General features: G+C 41.9%; 1 protein-coding gene across 2 annotated transcripts in view; it reads right to left on the bottom strand.

Annotated features, from left to right (window-relative positions):
• The window catches only part of fras1 (Fraser extracellular matrix complex subunit 1), a 465,328-nt gene that overhangs the window by 122,802 nt on the left and 325,366 nt on the right, over nt 1-17,160 (bottom strand). The window contains exons 32-36 of one of the 2 annotated variants that reach the window (XM_072591717.1): nt 10,022-10,144; nt 9,611-9,725; nt 7,415-7,552; nt 5,305-5,337; nt 3,182-3,313 (exon numbers count right to left, since the gene is read on the bottom strand). In XM_072591717.1, coding sequence (XP_072447818.1) covers nt 3,182-3,313; nt 5,305-5,337; nt 7,415-7,552; nt 9,611-9,725; nt 10,022-10,144 — 541 coding nt within the window. The remainder of the gene's footprint in view (nt 1-3,181; nt 3,314-5,304; nt 5,338-7,414; nt 7,553-9,610; nt 9,726-10,021; nt 10,145-17,160) is intronic. The other variant, XM_072591723.1, reaches the window with a different exon arrangement.

Genomic DNA, 17,160 nt, shown 5'->3' with positions numbered 1-17,160 from the left:
TGAATTTACTCTGCAATTTGAGAGAGAGAAGACAGAATCAGAGGTAACGGTATTTCAGCTGAATAAAGGCAACTACAGAGGCATGAGGGAGGAGGTGGGTAGAATTGACTGGGAGAAGAGCCGAGCAAGAAAGTCAGTGGAACACCAATGGCAGGGCTTTCTGGGAGTAATTCAGGAGACACAGCAGAGATTCATCCCGAGGAAAAAGAAGTGTGGTTTAGGGAGGATGAGGCAACCATGGCTGACTAGGGAAGTCAGAGATAGCATAAAACCCAATAAAAAGCATATAAAGTAGCGAAGAACAGTGGGAAACCAGAGGATTGGGAAGCTTACAAAGATTAACAGAGGGCAAAAAAAAGGACAGAAAAGATTAAATATGAGGGTAAGATAGCCAGTAATATAAAGGAAGATTGTAAGAGTTTCTTTAGATAGATAATGGGCAAAAGAGATGCAAAAGTAGACATTGGGCCACTGGAAACCGATGCAGGAGAGATAGTAGTGAGGAACAAAGAAATGGCTGAGAAACTGAATAATTACTTCATGTCAATCTTCACAGTTGAAGACATGAGTAATTTCCCAAAAATTCAAAAGCATGAGGAGCCAGAGCTGAGTAGGTGCTAGAAAAAATGATTGGCCTTAAGATGGATATATCACCTGAACTAGATGGACTGCACCCCAGAGTTCTAAGGGACAGCGCTGAACAGATAGTGGAGGCATTAGTGATCATGAGGACTGGAGGACTGGAAAATGGCTAACGTGACACATCTGTTTAAAGAGGGAGTAAGACAGAAGACGGAAAATTTCAGACCAATTAATCTAATCTCGGTCATGGGTAAGATCCTGGAATCCATCGTGAAGGATGAGATTTCTGTATACTTGGAAGTGTATGGTAAAATTGGGCAAAGTCAGCATGGATTCATCAAGGGGAGGTTGTGCCTGACAAATCTGCTAGGATTCATTCAGGAAGTAATGAACAGATTAAACCAAGGAGAACCAATGGATGTTATCTACCTGGACTTCAAGAAGGACTTGGACAAGGTGCCGCATAGAGGCTACTCAGTAAGTTAAGGTCCCATGGCATCAGAGGCAAGGTACTAGCATGGATAGGAACTTGGCTGTTGGTAGAAAGTAGAGAATGGGGATAAAAGGGTCCTTCTCAGGGTGGCATCCGGTGACAAGTGGTGTTCCGCAATGCTCAGTGTTGGGACCACAACTTTTCACTTTATACATGATTCTGAAAAAAGATCATGTCGGTAACAGAATTGAGGAAGATGGCGAGAGTGGGGGTGTGAGGGAAGAATGCCATACACATTGCCTCTGCTGCAACAACTGAAGGAGTGCGAAGTGGTCTTTGGGACGACTGACACCATTAATTGGCTAAATTAATGGCCTTCTTATCACTATCTCCTCCCTGACTAGCTCCAGCGAGGTCATTCAACTTGCCTTACAGATTCCATCATTGCTCCTGGATGAGGACTCAGCAGTTGCCACTGCTGCTCCCTGTAGCATTACTGGGCCAAGGAGGTGCAAGCTATTCCTCTTGGTAGCATTCCAATTTGAAGAGTAGGACTTGTGAATTCATTCATTTTTAAAGAGGATCATGAATGGAGGGTGGAAATGGATGGAAAATGAGTGGAGGGTATAACCAAGATTGCGATGGGGATTTTGAGTGAGGTGGGGTAATTTAATTGTTTAGGAAGTTTCCTTATAAATGCATTGAGGGTTTTCCAATGCAGCTCAATATTTGTCGCTAATTCCATTGAAAGAATTACTTTGATGTGTTTGGGAACAGGCAGGAACAGAGACAGATGTTTTAACTTGCCGCCTCAGGACTTGGCCCACCATCAGTCTCGGTGTATTCTGATGAGGTCAGACTCATCTTTAGGTAAGTGAAAGCCTTAACCCAACGAAAACTGCATTTCCCCATGGGCTGGCATGGGAGGTGGGATCATGACACAGGATCGGCTCTCCTTCTCACCTCCATTTGGAAAATGTGGCCTCAAATTCAGTCCAACTAATAGAATTGAAGTCTCCCATTTCACACAGCTGCAGGTGCTACATAAAATGAGCTTTAGGAATCTCAAACCAGTTCCCTGGGATTGTGGAGAAGCTGCACCAAATAACAATGAGAGCATTCCCACAATCAAATATCATATCAGAGGTGGAACAAAGAAAATCTATTTAAGTTCTGGTGAAACTCCTACTGACGTGTAAGAGAGCATAAATGAAATGCTTCCGTATAATTTGCAGCATGATTTCATAATGCCGAGAAATTAAATTCTACATCCCTTTCTGTAACTACATCAATTCCAAATGTAAATTGTTTGGGATTTCTACACAGAACAGAGCTGGTAGTGAAGAATAACTTGTCCAGAGTTATAAGCTAAAACATAAAGTTTCCATATTTGCCAACTGTATGTGGAGGATAATGTAAACTGTGTTTCTAAACTGGCACATCGTGGAACTGAAATAGATTCAGACAAACCACTGCCAGCTCATTTGTGTTTCTAAAGGATAGATGATATGAATTTCTGCTCTTGATATAGATTAGATTCTCTACACTAAGGAAATAGGCTATTTGGCTCAACAAGTTCACACCGACCCTCCAAAGAGTAACCCATCCAGACCCAATTCCCTCTGAATAATGCACCTAACACTATGGGCAATTTAGCATGACCAATTTACCTAACCTGCACAGGTTTGGACTGTGGGAGGAAACCAGAGCAGCTGGAGGAAACCCATGCAGACATGGGGAGAATGCCCAAACTCCACACAGACAGTTCCCAAGGCTGGAATTGAACCTGGGTCTCCGGTGCTGGGAGGCAGCAGTGCTAACCACTGAGCCACCGTGCCGACATACTGGAAGTACATCAAGAGAATTTGGGCATAAAGGTCAGTGCATCCCACAGGATTTAATTAATAAAATGTAATAAACATAAATTAAATTGATTAAAAACCTACAAAGCCTACTGACCCCCAAAACTTCCAATACACAGTGCAATGGACTACACTGGAAGTATGAATTCATCAAATCTACACATATATGTGGAACACTGTGACGCATACAGTCATATAAATATTATGTTGCTAATCCCAGAGGTTGGAAATTGAATATTCTAGATATTAAACAGGCAGAAGTAGAGACATTCAAAAAGGCAACTGAATAAAACAAATGTCTTACCAATGGTTGCTCTTCCTCCTTGGCTGACCTCTAAGAAGGGCTCTGATATTTGAAAAACAGGAGGTTGCTGATTGGTAGATAGTAGATGAATGGTAAATACCATTTCTGGGGATGTATGTTCACCATCAGAAACTGCACAAAGCAAACAAACAATGTAAGGCTCCAGACATCTCCAAATAGATATGCTCTCTTTATGTTCTGAAGTAAAACATAAATGAGCTTCAGATGTCAATAATACAGAACAGTTGTTATATACTGAATATTTCAGTTTGAAAATTCAGCTTAATATCCATGGTAACATGATATATGCTATACAAAATTGCACCATCCTCTCATGTGCGAGGGTGGGCTCTTCAATATTTTATTTGGAAGCAAAATGCAAAACAGTTGGTATTTCATGAGTGGTTCTGATTTATCAGAGTGATGAAGTACATTAAATAAAGTAAGCTAATGGAATTATTTTTGATGTTCGAGAAGCTAAGTATATTGGGCGTAGGGTGGAAGAATCATGAACTAAGTATATTGAACTCAAAAGCAAATTTTTCCGAACATGCTTCAAGGCCCGGCCATCAGGCTCAAGTTTGAGACAGGAGCCGATACCATGTATACCAGTCCCCAAATTGGTCAGTTGGACAGGAAGGTTCACAATCTAATTCCGTACAGCAGATCTGCTCTCAAAACTGGAAATGGCAGCAGGATGCAATGGCATCTAAGGCACCCTCTCTCAAATTTCTTAAAATTTAACATTTGGACAGTATGGTGGTTGAGTAGTTAGCACTGCTGCCTCACAGCGCCAGAGACCTGGGTTCGATTCCATCCTGGGGTGACTGCTTGTGGGTGGGACAGTCTTCAGAAGGTCACTGTGGACTCGATGGGTCAAATGGTCTGCTTTCACAGTGTATGGATTCTATTTTTCTAAAAAAAAAGCACAGAAACTGGCTGCCAATTGTGAGGAAGCAACATCTCCATAAGACGACCTGCAGCGCAATCCCAGCAGTCAAGGCAATTCTGTCCCTGCTGCACGTGGGGAGCCTGGAGGCCAGCTGGAAGATCCTAGATGCCTTCGGCAATTCGCTTTTAAATCTATCAAGTGTTGTTCGTTGGCAGGTGGCCCTGCTGTTTCTCCATCCTGACTCTGGGAAAACAGCTAAAATTCAGTCCTTTGTCTTTTGCTCGGGTCAACGGTGAGAAATCTCCGTAGGGTTTTTTTTAGACCTGAGGATATTAAATGACCACAAGTTTCTCTTAGCAAACTCAATACATTGCATCCATGGTACCTTCCCACAAAGTGAGAAGTGACACTTCCAGACAGGAAACCTTATGTTATCTTTGTAGATCTTTTGCAATTACAGGCCAATGCTGGAATTATTATGGAAACAAGTCATTTGTCCCTTCTCTTCAGCTAGCAGATGTAATTTACATGAGATTGAAGAAAGAGTGGACCCAAAAAAGGGGCAATTCTTATAGTACAAGACAAGTCTATCCTTCAGCTATAGATGTACTGAGCTTAGCTCGTCAGAGAGAAAATTCCAGCGATCATTTTAATTATTTGGATCTAAAAATAATTTTCTTTTCAGAAAAATGCAAATACCATTTAAACAAATCGAACATTTTAGTATCAGTAGCATAGATAACACTGAAATAAAGAAGGTTTTTATAAAATTGTTGCTATTTGGAACCCAGATTTGTACAGCCATGCAGAGAAGATGTTAACAGTAATGGAGATTACATGCTTGTAGAATAATTCCCATTCCACTCAATATATATTAAACGCCGAGAGGATATGACGTGTGAATTATCGTGCTGCTTTTGTTTTCCAGTAAATGTGACTTTTGAAATGAAGGTTTAATTTAGTTGGTGGTTATTTTATTGTTACAGTCATAGAAAACTGTCATTTGGTATAAACATGAGATTTGGGATGAAGTATGCAGAGACATGCAGGTATGTAAAGTTGCTCCTGTATAAGTATCTGACAGCCATTGCCAAAGCTTTCTGTTAGGTACAACAGTGTTAGGAATCAATTACACCACATTCAAAGCAACCAGTAAGTACTTGGGTGAGGGCGTTAAAAATGTATACACTCAAACCAATTTGAGGAAGATTCATATTTAGGAACAGTATACCTGTGAAAAGGAAGTTCACCGACTCAGGCAGACCTAGGAGAATGAAATCAGGTTCAAATTACATAGTTTGAAGATGCCCACTATTGGAAGTAGAATAAATAAATCCACCTTTACGACTGTACAAACAATGGTTTTCAGCCTGAATACCATAAAAATTGAAGTGCATGAAGTTAACAGATTAATAAACACAAATACTGTATATCAGCACAATAATTAAATTCCCTACAGATTAGATTCCCTACAGTGTGGAAACAGGCCCTTCGGCCCAAGTCCACACCGACCCTCCGAAGAGCAACCCACCCAGACCCATTCCCCTACATCTAACACTATGGACAATTTAGCATGGCCAATTCACCTAACCTGCATATCTTTGGACTGTAGGAGGAAACCGGGGCACCCAGAGGAAACACACGCAGATGCGGGGAGAATGTGCAAACTCCACACAGACAGTTGCCCGAAGTGGGAATTGAACCCGGGTCCCTGGCACTGTGAGGCAGCAGTGCTAACCACTGAGCCACCATGCCGCCCTGCAGGTAATAACCTGCAGGATCTATACTGTGACGGCTTAAACATCCAGTGATTTAGAAACTGACTTTCACTTCTGAGATCCATCTCAACGAGCATAGTGGTTCAGTGGTTAGCACTGCTGCCCCTCAGTGGTAGGGACTTGGTTCAATTCCAACATTGAATGGCTGTATGTGGAGTTTGCACATTCTCTCCATGGCTGCTCACGTTTCTTCCCACAGCTCAAACACGTGCAGGTTTAGTGGTCTGGCCATGCTGAATTGCCCCATAGTGTCCAAGGTTGTGCAGGCTAGGTAGATCAGCTATGGTAAATGCAGGGTTACAGAGGTTGTCTTTGGAGGGTCATGCAGACTTGATGGGCCGAATGGCCTTTATCTGTACTGTAGGGATTCTATGATTTTAATGATGTGAAAGTACTATTTGTTAACTATCATTAGTTTAGGTAATCTCTACCTTTTTCTAAGACATTAAAATTACCGGGAGTAGTACTGCTTGTGTGCAAAATTCAGAAGTTAAGCGGCCTTTATAGTGCTATAACTAGACTTAATTGAGACTGATTGGACATGATCAAGATGTAAACACATCCTGCTCCCCAGCACTGACTTTCCTCACCATCAATGGGTACAAAATTCATCCAGTAAATTTAAAATAAACGATAAATTAGTTCTGTATGTTAGATGGCTAGTGTGGGATTCACACCCACATCAATAATGTGGGTTCAATTCCCACACTGAGGTAGACTTGACAGATACCACCTCATTGCCCTCCCTTCTCAGAGGTACAATGGAAAACCACTGATAACAAAAGAACTGTCATGACAAATGTCGCAGGAAGGAGCATGAGCAGACAATGAGCTAAGGTACAGTTTCTGATAGAACAGACAAAAAGATGGCAATTTAATACTGTAGTGGATCTTCTGCTTGTTTTCATTGGTCACAGTGTGTAGATGAAAATTGATTGGTAGGAGATGGAAGGGTCCTGGTTGTACTGGCATCCACTTGCTTTCTTTCATCCCGTGAATGGACAAAATGAAGGTTTTTGATCTTGTGAATTGTGTCCAATTGACCCTTTATGCTCAACCAAATTCAGAGGAAAGTCTTTTCTTTGACAGCCTTCAATACCAAACTTTGTTTTAGTCAAATGTACTTTCAGTAATTAGTGTGAATGAAATTGTTCATGTCATGAACTTTTATTAACATTCCTCCCTTGCAGAAACATGACCAAAGTGATCATGGAGTAATATAAAGGAAATTCAATTGTGACTCTATGCTCACATAGTTTCCTCATTAATGTTAAAAGCCTAGAATCAGAAACCATGTCACGTGTAAGCTGTGACTTGAATCACCCTGGAAAAGACTGCTTGGAATGTCTTACCACAAAATTGACACACCATTTATTGTAGAATCATAAGATGGCTGACAGAATTGTCAGGGTCACAGCTCCTCCTGACCTTACGACACTGTGCAAGTTATACCTTCTCTCAAAATGTGTGCAGTACCGACATTGTGGATGATAAAGGTCAACAGGTCTTAGAATAAGTAGCACTAATATTATCCCGTGAAACAACTTGCAGAATCTTTCTTACCAGTGAAAGAGAATTTGAAAAAGCCTTGCACATGTGAAGATGATCCTGGAGGACGGTACAGAATCTTCCCATGGTCAATGTCAGCCTGAGTGAAGAATGTGACTGGGAACAAAGGGCTGTCAGAGTGTTCAATAGTGCCTGCAAGAAGGCAACATAATATTTATACAACACAAAAACTAACAAGCTATCGGCCACCTATTGCAGTGCTGATGTATGTGCACCTTGAGTCAGTGGGTAGAATAACAGTGATGCTAACATTGCTTACTTTTATCATGAAGTAAATTGGGCAGCATCCTCCAGCATTTGCTCAAATAGAGATACATACGTAGATCCAGAAGTTGCAGTGCATTTTGTCCTGCTCTTGCAAAAGCTCCCCTATACTGGTAACTTGCTGTCAGATTCCATATTCCAGTATATGAAGGGCATAAAGTTGCCGTACCTCCTGCTGGAGAATTGCTAAACATGCTCCATAATGTTTGGGATTACATATTCAGATATAAGTCAATATTTAACAGGATAAGTTTTAACTACTGCTAAACAAGCTCCCACACCTTAAAAACTTAAAGAGTAGAATCTCATGCCTCAACCCTGGTCTGATTTCAATGGGGGAGTGGGGGTGCACAAAAAATAGAAAGCACGGATAGCCTACTGCCATATGCCAACCCCGATTCAATTCCCAGGCATATCATAGATAATATGCCCACTTGTCTGCCACCCACAAGACTATTCAAACCCTTAACTAGCCAATTAATGTAAACTTAAGGCATTTAATCTGCTTCTACATCTATAATAGATTGAGCAGTGGAAGCAAGAAACAGTGGGAAGGCAATTTATAAAAACAAAATTGTTAAAACGGCAGGAAAGAATGTCATTGTACCTTCCCAATTGGTGTCCAAATCTGAAGCTCAACCCAATGTCTATTCTCAATCTCCTTGCAGTCCATGTAGCATCCACGATAGCGTTTTGGAACTGCCAGACTACATGATCTGCCAGCTTCCTCTCCACTGAGGAGTGATCAGATCCGGTGGCCAGTTTTCAACATTGTTTGTTTCTAACTGACTTTTCCTTTGAGAGAGACTGGAATGGAGAGGGGAGGGGAGGGATTGTGGAAACACTGACTTTCAAACCTTCAGATTTTAAGTATTTTTATAGGCTTTCAAAAAAAAAACTGACTTCCATTTACTTTGACACTTTGTCATTCTAAATCCCACCTTCCCTTCAGTTTGCTTCCTAGATCATTTTACATTTAACAAAAAATTCCAATTGAAGTTCCCCAGATGAGACACTGCTGCTATATTTACAAAGGGTCAAATGCAAATAAGATTTAAAATTACAGTGGCAGAGGTTGGTTCAAAAGATAATTTTAATCAACTTGTCCAGATATACATCTCTGGAACAGGTGGGACTTGAACCCAGGCCACCTGACTCTGAGGTAGGGATACTACAACTGCACCACAAGAGCTGTCTTAAAGTGAGTGCTTGATTATTTACATTAAAGGAAATAAATTTGGTTATCCTGTGTGTAGCCCTCTCAAAATCTAGCAATCTTCTCATCATAAATGTGGATTTGCTGTTTCAGTCCCCACCATTTTGTTCATATTTTAAATCAGCCCTTTCAAATGTGTTTTGACAAAAATCCAGAGGAGTTGGGACTTGAACCTCTTGCCTTTTGGGTCAAAGGTATGATGCGCTACCATTGTCGTGCAAGATGCTGAGGGAAACAAGGAATGCTCTCACTGCCAATAAATGGCCCATTAAGCTGAATGAGCTTGTTAAAGGGCCTATGACATTACAGAGCCAAATGTCCTGATAACTACTGAAGTGGTCAAATTCAACTTTGCTGTAAGGCTAACACAGATGTATATTAAATGCAGTTTTTCTGGCATTACTCGCACCATGAGAACAAATATGAAAACAAAATACTCATTCAAAATTTAATTAGATTGCACGATGAGTAAATTAAGGTCTTAGATAATTTCTTTTGGACAATTGTCCTTTTATGTTTTTTCATACAAAGTATTATTTTTTCCATCTGTTTACGTTTATATTCACTGTCACATTTGACAAATTGAATAACAATCTCAAAGCAACAGTAAGGAAGATTTCCTCTCTCTCAAAAATAATGTTTCAAACTATTAAATCAATTAATGAGGAACAGAGGAAATCTTTCCCATTATATGGATTATCAATACTTGCCATATTCTGGGGGTAGTGGAACAGTAATGTTGTAGAATAAATCCTGGTTTGGTGTGTCACTATCTACAAACGACAATTGTGTCGACTGGATGACTGTAACCCGATCTTCAAGTGCCTAGCGAGAAAGCATTATTCAAAGGTATTTTGAATATGCTAACAGTAACAAGCCTAATGATTATTTATCATGTTTATCAAATGTAATACTTTTTGTTTTACTTCATGACAAGATACAAAAAATCAAATTGGTATAAGTCATGCTAACAGTAACAAGCCTAATAATAGATTAAATATCAGAGTACATTTCTATTTACATTACGTTTATAATAATTAAGAGTTGTCATGGTGGTAGCCAGAGCTGGGAGTAGGGATGTTGGCAGGTGGGATGTGCCAGCTCAACAAGGTAATGCTTACTGTTATTTGCAGAGGAGTGATAATGTTTGAAGCTAGATGTGGACCATTTTCATTTTTTGGTAAGATTCCAATTTCAAATATATGACTTTCAGTTCCAGTGTAGGTCCTGCCACCATTTGTAACCTGTAACCAAAAAAAAATGTGACTGAAATTATTTCCTTGGCATCCTTACTAGGTGATATTATTGTATCACTTAAAGTGACATTTTTAAAAGGCTTGCTCCAAAGAAGTGCAATATGTTTCATAGTCGACCAAAATAAAATCTGCATTTAGTTGCATCTGCTCTTTGTGAGTCCAGTGAATCAAGCTGTAATTAGTACAAGTAGTCTTCGACACAGTGAGTCCAAGGTTTCACTTTAAATGAATCCATGCTGCATTCCCTCCTTTTCTACAACATACTGTGTGTTATTGGTATCTTTCAAAGCCAGTTTTCTGTCTACATCCTTACAACGTGCCTGTGACAGCAGTCAACAGAAAGGAGCATTCTTGCGCAAAAATAAAGCATAGTGTAGAATTTCAGGAGCCACATAGAACATAGAACAATACAGCACAGAACAGGCCCTTTGGCCCACGATTTGTGCCGAACATTTGTCCTAGCTTAAGCACCTATCCATGTACCTATCCAATTGCCGCTTAAAGGTCGCCAATGATTCTGACTCTGCCACACCCACGGGCAGCGCATTCCATGCCCCCACCACTCTCTGGGTAAAGAACCTACCCCTGACATCTCCCCTATACCTTCCACCCTTCACCTTAAATTTATGTCCCCTTGTAACACTCTGTTGTACCCGAGGAAAAGGTTTCTGACTGTCTACTCTATCTATTCATCTGATCATCTTATAAACCTCTATCAAGTCACCCCTCATCCTTCGCCGTTCCAACGAGAAAAGGCCGAGCACTCTCAACCTATCCTCATACAACCTATTCTCCATTCCAGGCAACATCCTGGTAAATCTTCTCTGCACCCTCTCCAAAGCTTCCACATATTTCCTAAACTGAGGCGACCAGAACTGCACACAGTACTCCAAATGTGGCCTTACCAAGGTCCTGTACAGCTGCAACATCACTTCACGACTCTTGAATTCAATCCCTCTGCTAATGAACGCTAATACACCATAGGCCTTCTTACAAGCTCTATCCACCTGAGTGGCAACTTTCAAAGATCTATGAACATAGACCCCAAGATCCCTCTGCCCCTCCACCTTACTAAGAACCCTACCATTAACCCTGTATTCCGCATTCTTATTTGTCCTTCCAAAATGGACAACCTCACACTTGACAGGGTTGAACTCCATCTGCCACTCCTCAGCCTAGCTCTGCATCAGCTTTGCAGCCGACAACAGCCCTCCTCACTATCCACAACTCCACCAATCTTCGTATCGTCTGCAAATTTACTGACCCACCCTTCAACTCCCTCTTCTAAGTCATTAATAAAAATTACAAACAGCAGAGGACCCAGAACTGATCCCTGTGGAACTCCATTTGCAACTGGGCTCCAGGCTGAATATTTACCATCTACTCTCTGACTTTGACCGGTTAGCCAGTTTTCTATCCAACTGGCCAAATTTCCCTCTATCCCATGCCTCCTGACTTTCCGCATAAGCCTACCATGGGGAACCTTATCAAATGCCTTACTAAAATCCATGTACACTACATCCACTGCTCTACCCTCAACCACATGCTTGGTCACCTCCTCAAAGAATTCAATAAGACCTACCCTTCACAAATCCGTGCTGGCTGTCCCTAATCAAGCAGTGTCTTCCCAGATACTCATAAATCCTATCCCTCAGTACCCTTTCCATTACTTTACCTACCACCGAAGTAAGACTAACTGGCCTGTAATTCCCGGGGTTATCCCTATTCCCTTTTTTTGAACAGGGGCATAACATTCGCCACTCTCCAGTCCCCTGGTACCACCCCCGTTGACAGTGAAGACGAAAAGATCATTGCCAACGGTTCTGCAATTTCCTCTCTTGCTTCCCACATAATCCTAGGATATATCCCATCAAGCCCGGGGGACTTGTCTATCCTCAAGTTGTTCAAAATGTCCAACACATCTTCCTTCCTAACAAGTATCTCCTCTAGCTTACCAGTCTGTTTCACACTCTCCTCTTCAACAATACGGTCCCTCTCATTTGTAAATACTGAAGAAAAGTCCTCATTCAAGACCTCTCCTATCTCTTCCAACTCAATACACAGTTTCCCACTACTGTCCTCGATCGGACCTACCCTCATTCTCGTCATTCTCATGTTTCTCACATACGCATAAAATGCCTTGGGTTTATCCTTGATCCTATCTGCCAAGGATTTTTCATGCCCTCTCTTAGCTCTCCTAATCCCTTTCTTCAGCTCCCTTCTGGCTATCCTGTATCCCTCCAACGCTCTGTCTGAACCTTGTTTCCTCAACCTTATGTAGGCCTCCTTCTTCCTCTTTACAAGACATTCAATTCCCTCGTCAACCAAGGTTCCCTCACACAACCATCTCTTTCCTGCCTGACAGGTACATACATATCAAGGACACGTCGTATCTGTTCCTTGAAAAAATTCCACATTTCCACGACATCCTTCCCTGACAGCCTATGTTCCCAACTTATGCTCCTCAGATCCTGTCTTACAGCATCGTATTTATCCTTCCCCCAATTGTAAAACCTACCCTGTTGCACGCACCTATCTCTCTCCATAACCAAGGTGAAAGTCACAGAATTGTGGTCACCATCACCAAAATGTTCACCCACTAACAAGCCAATCACTTGTCCCGGTTCGTTACCAAGTACCAAATCCAATATGGCCTCCCCTCTGGTCGGACAATCTACATACTGAGTTAGAAAAGCTTCCTGGACACACTGCACAAACACCGCCCCATCCAATCTACTTGATCTAAAGAGCTTCCAATCAATATTTGGGAAGTTGAAATCGCCCATGACAACTACCCTGTGGCTTCTGCACCTTTCCAAAATCTGTTTCCCAATCTGTTTCTTCACATCTCTGCTGCTATTGGGGGGCCTATAGTAAACACCCAACAAGGTGACTGCTCCTTTCCTATTTCTGACTTCAGCCCACACTACCTCCAAAGGCAGATCTCCCTCTCCTTTCTGCAGCCGTTATACCATTTCTAATTAGCAACACCACCCCCTCCTTTTTTACCACCCTCCCTAATCTTACTGAAACATCTGTAACCAGGAACCTCCAACAACCATTCCTGTCCCTCTTCTCTCCACGTTTCCGTGATGGCCACCACATCGTAGTCCTACATCGATCCACGCCTTAAGTTCACCAACCTTATTTCTGATACTCCTTGCGTTAAAATATACACACTTGAACCCATCCCTGTGTCCGCAAGTATTCCCTGTCAGTGCTACCTTCTCTACAGCCTCCCTACATTCTTGGACATCCTGAAAAACAGCTAACCTACTTGCTGGACTACAAGTCCGGATCCCATCCCCCTGCCAAATTAGTTTAAATCCCCCGAAGAGTGCTAGCAAACCTACCTCCTAGGATATTAGTGCCCTTCTGGTTTAGGTGCAACCCGTCCTGCTTGGACAGGTCCAACCTTCCCCAGAATGCAGTCCAATTGTCCAAATACCTGAAACCCTCCCTCCTACACCATCCTTGCAGCCACGTGTTCAACTGCACTCTCTCCCTATTCCTTGCCTCACTGTCACGTGGCACCGGCAACAACCCAGAGATGACGACTCTGTCTGTCCTAGCTTTTAGCTTCCAGCCTAACTCCCTGAGCTCCTGAATGACCTCCCCACCCCTGTTCCTACCTATGTCATTGCTGCCAATGTGCACCACGACATCTGACTGCACACCCTCCCCCTTAAGGATTCTGAAGACACGGTCCGAGACATCTCGGACCCTGGCATCCATTAGCTCATATGGCTAATGGCTCATATTAGCTTTATATTTGAGATTTTCTTTTAGTTAATTGTATTTGAACTCCCCAGCAGCCATTGTGCGATTTAAAGTCATGGATCTGAATCATTTGACCTGGTGTCTGGATTCTTCATCCAGTAACACAATCACAATGCTACCATGGAGAGAAATCAGAGTAAATGTTTAAGGACCGTTCTAAGGTCCATTTGACCTGTAACATTCAGCACCATTCTGAGGAAGGGCCATTTGACCTGAAACATTAACACCAGGTCTGATGATTCAGATCCATGACTTTAACTCCCACAATGGCTGCTGGGGAATTCAAATAGAATTAACTAAAAGAAAATCTCAGATATAAAGCTAATATGAGCCATGCGACTCCTGAATTACTGTTAAAAAAAACCATGGGTATCTCACCCCAGGTCACAAGACTGTAGATTCAAGTTTCATATCAGAGGCTTGAATGCAAGTAGTCATTAAGTGGATGGTAAAAGGAATGTTGGACTTTCAGCTTAGCCATCAAAATCAATCTCCATCAATATAACAAAAGAGAATGAGAGATCCCATAACATTATCTTGTAGAAAAGATGGGGCAAAATCCTTGGATTTTTGGCCAATATTTAACACTTAATTAACACGGAAAAACACAGATTATCTTGCCATTATCAACATTACAGATTATGGAAGCTTGCTGACCATAATGCAGCTGCCATATTTCTTGCACAACAACAATTTCAATGTTTTAAAGCTACTTCATTGGTTAAAAGATGCTTTGGGATATTCTGAGCTAACATGAAAAAATCCATGGCACAAAAAGAGGCCACTTTCTCTAACACAGTGCCAACTGGAAAGAAGCTAATCAGTCTAACTCCACCTTCCTTGCTTTTTTTCAGTCCTGTAGGTTACAGTAATTCAAGTAAATATCCAAATGTTTAAAAAATTGTAATGGTGATATCTACTATCCCATCAGTGAATTTGAGAGCTCCATCACTCTATGTAAAAAAAGTCACACTTCAATTCCCCCTCTAATCAATCCACCAACAACTTTAAATCTACAATTTCTGGTCATTTATCTTTCTCCAGAGGGAAAAATGTCTTCTCTATCCACTTTGTCTCAGTCCTTAATTTCATATGCCTTACTTAAAATCCCCTCAGCCTCCTCAGTTTCAAATAAACTCTGCCTACCCAATCTTTCCTTTCAGCTAAAATTCTCCATTCCTTGCCACATCCTTGTAAATCCCTTCTATGTGGTCTCCAGTGTGATACCGTCCTTCTTGTAATTTAGTGCCAAAGCTGTATGCAGTTCTCCCAGCAGCACCCATAAGCTATGTTTTAACAAGTATTTTGTGACGATTCCTAGAAGCCTCCTCCTCTTTAGGTCCTAGTCTTCAATCAGTAAAGGAACCCAACCCAAATGCCTTTTTAATCACGCTAACTATGCCTGACTATCTTCAGTGATCTGTATTTTGTAGCCTGAGGTGTTTCTGTTCCTCTATTTTTGTTAGAAACTTACCATTACATGAATTGTTGTCTTGTTAGTCCTCAATTACCTCACAGTTCTCCAGAATAACTTCTACTTGCTACTTGTTTGCTCTACTAAGTTAATGCAATTTGCAGCCTTCTTCCTCACTATCAATGATTCGGCCAATTTTCATATAAGACCATAAGACCATAAGACATAGGAGTGGAAGTAAGGCCATTCGGCCCATCGAGTCCACTCCGCCATTCAATCATGGCTGATGCGCATTTCAGCTCCACTTGCCAGCGTTCTCCCCGTAGCCCTTAATTCCTCTAGACAACAAGAACCTATCAATCTCGGCCTTGAAGACATTTAGCGTCCCGGCTTCCACTGCACTCCGTGGCAATGAATTCCACAGGCCCACCACTCTCTGGCTGAAGAAATGTCTCCGCATTTCCGTTCTGAAATGACCCCCTCTAATTCTAAGGCTGTGTCCACGGGTCCTAGTCTCCTCGCCTAACAGAAACAATTTTCTAGCATCCACCTTTTCAAAGCCATGTATTATTTTGTACGTCTCTATTAGATCTCCCCTTAATCTTCTAAACTCCAACGAATACAATCCCAGTATCCTCAGCCGTTCCTCATATGCTAGACCTGTCATTCCAGGGATCATCCGTGTGAATCTCCGCTGGACACGTTCCAGTGCCAGTATGTCCTTCCTGAGGTGTGGGGACCAAAACTGGACACAGTACTCCAAATGGGGCCTAACCAGAGCTTTATAAAGTCTTAGTAGTACATCTCTGCTTTTATATTCCAACCCTCTTGAGATAAGAGACAATATTGCATTCGCTTTCTTAATCACAGACTCAACCTGCATGTTTACCTTTAGAGAATCCTCGACTAGCACTCCCAGATCCCTTTGTGCTTTGGCTTTATTAAGTTTCTCACCATTTAGAAAGTAGTCCATTCCTATATTCTTTTTGCCAAAGTGCAAGACCTCGCACTTGCTCACGTTAAATTCCATCAGCCATTTCCTGGACCACTCTCCCAACCTGTCTAGATCCTTCTGTAGCCTCCCCACTTCCTCAGTACTACCTGCCTGTCTACCTAACTTTGTATCATCGGCAAACTTCGCGAGAATGCCCCCGGTTCCCTCATCCAAATCATTAATATATAATGCGAACAGCTGTGGCCCCAGCACCGAACCCTGCGGGACACCGCTCGTCACCGGCTGCCATTCTGAAAAAGAACCTTTTATCCCAACTCTCTGCCTTCTGTTAGATAGCCAATCCTCAATCCATCCCAGCAGCTCACCTCGAACACCATGGGCCCTCACCTTGCTCAGCAGTCTCCCGTGTGGCACCTTATCAAAGGCCTTTTGAAAGTCCAGATAGACCACATCCACTGGGTTCCCCTGGTCTAACCTACTTGTTACCTCTTCAAAAAATTCCAACAGGTTTGTCAGGCATGACCTCCCTTTACTAAATCCATGTTGACTTGTTCTAATCAGACTCTGCTCTTCCAAGAATTTAGAAACCTCATCCTTAATGATGGATTCTAGAATTTTACCAACAACCAAGGTTAAGCTGATTGGCCTATAATTTTCCATCTTTTGCCTTGATCCTTTCTTGAACAAGGGGGTTACTACAGCCATCTTCCAATCGTCCGGGACCTTTCCTGACTCCAGTGACTCTTGAAAGATCTCAACCAATGCCTCTGCTATTTCCTCAGCAACCTCTCTCAGAACTCTAGGGTGTATCCCATCGGGGCCAGGAGATTTATCAATTTTAAGACTTTTTAACTT

The sequence above is a fragment of the Chiloscyllium punctatum genome, chromosome 1, assembly GCF_047496795.1.
Source record: "Chiloscyllium punctatum isolate Juve2018m chromosome 1, sChiPun1.3, whole genome shotgun sequence".
NCBI classification, from domain to species: domain Eukaryota; kingdom Metazoa; phylum Chordata; class Chondrichthyes; order Orectolobiformes; family Hemiscylliidae; genus Chiloscyllium; species Chiloscyllium punctatum.
This window is presented reverse-complemented; position numbering and strand designations above follow the sequence as displayed.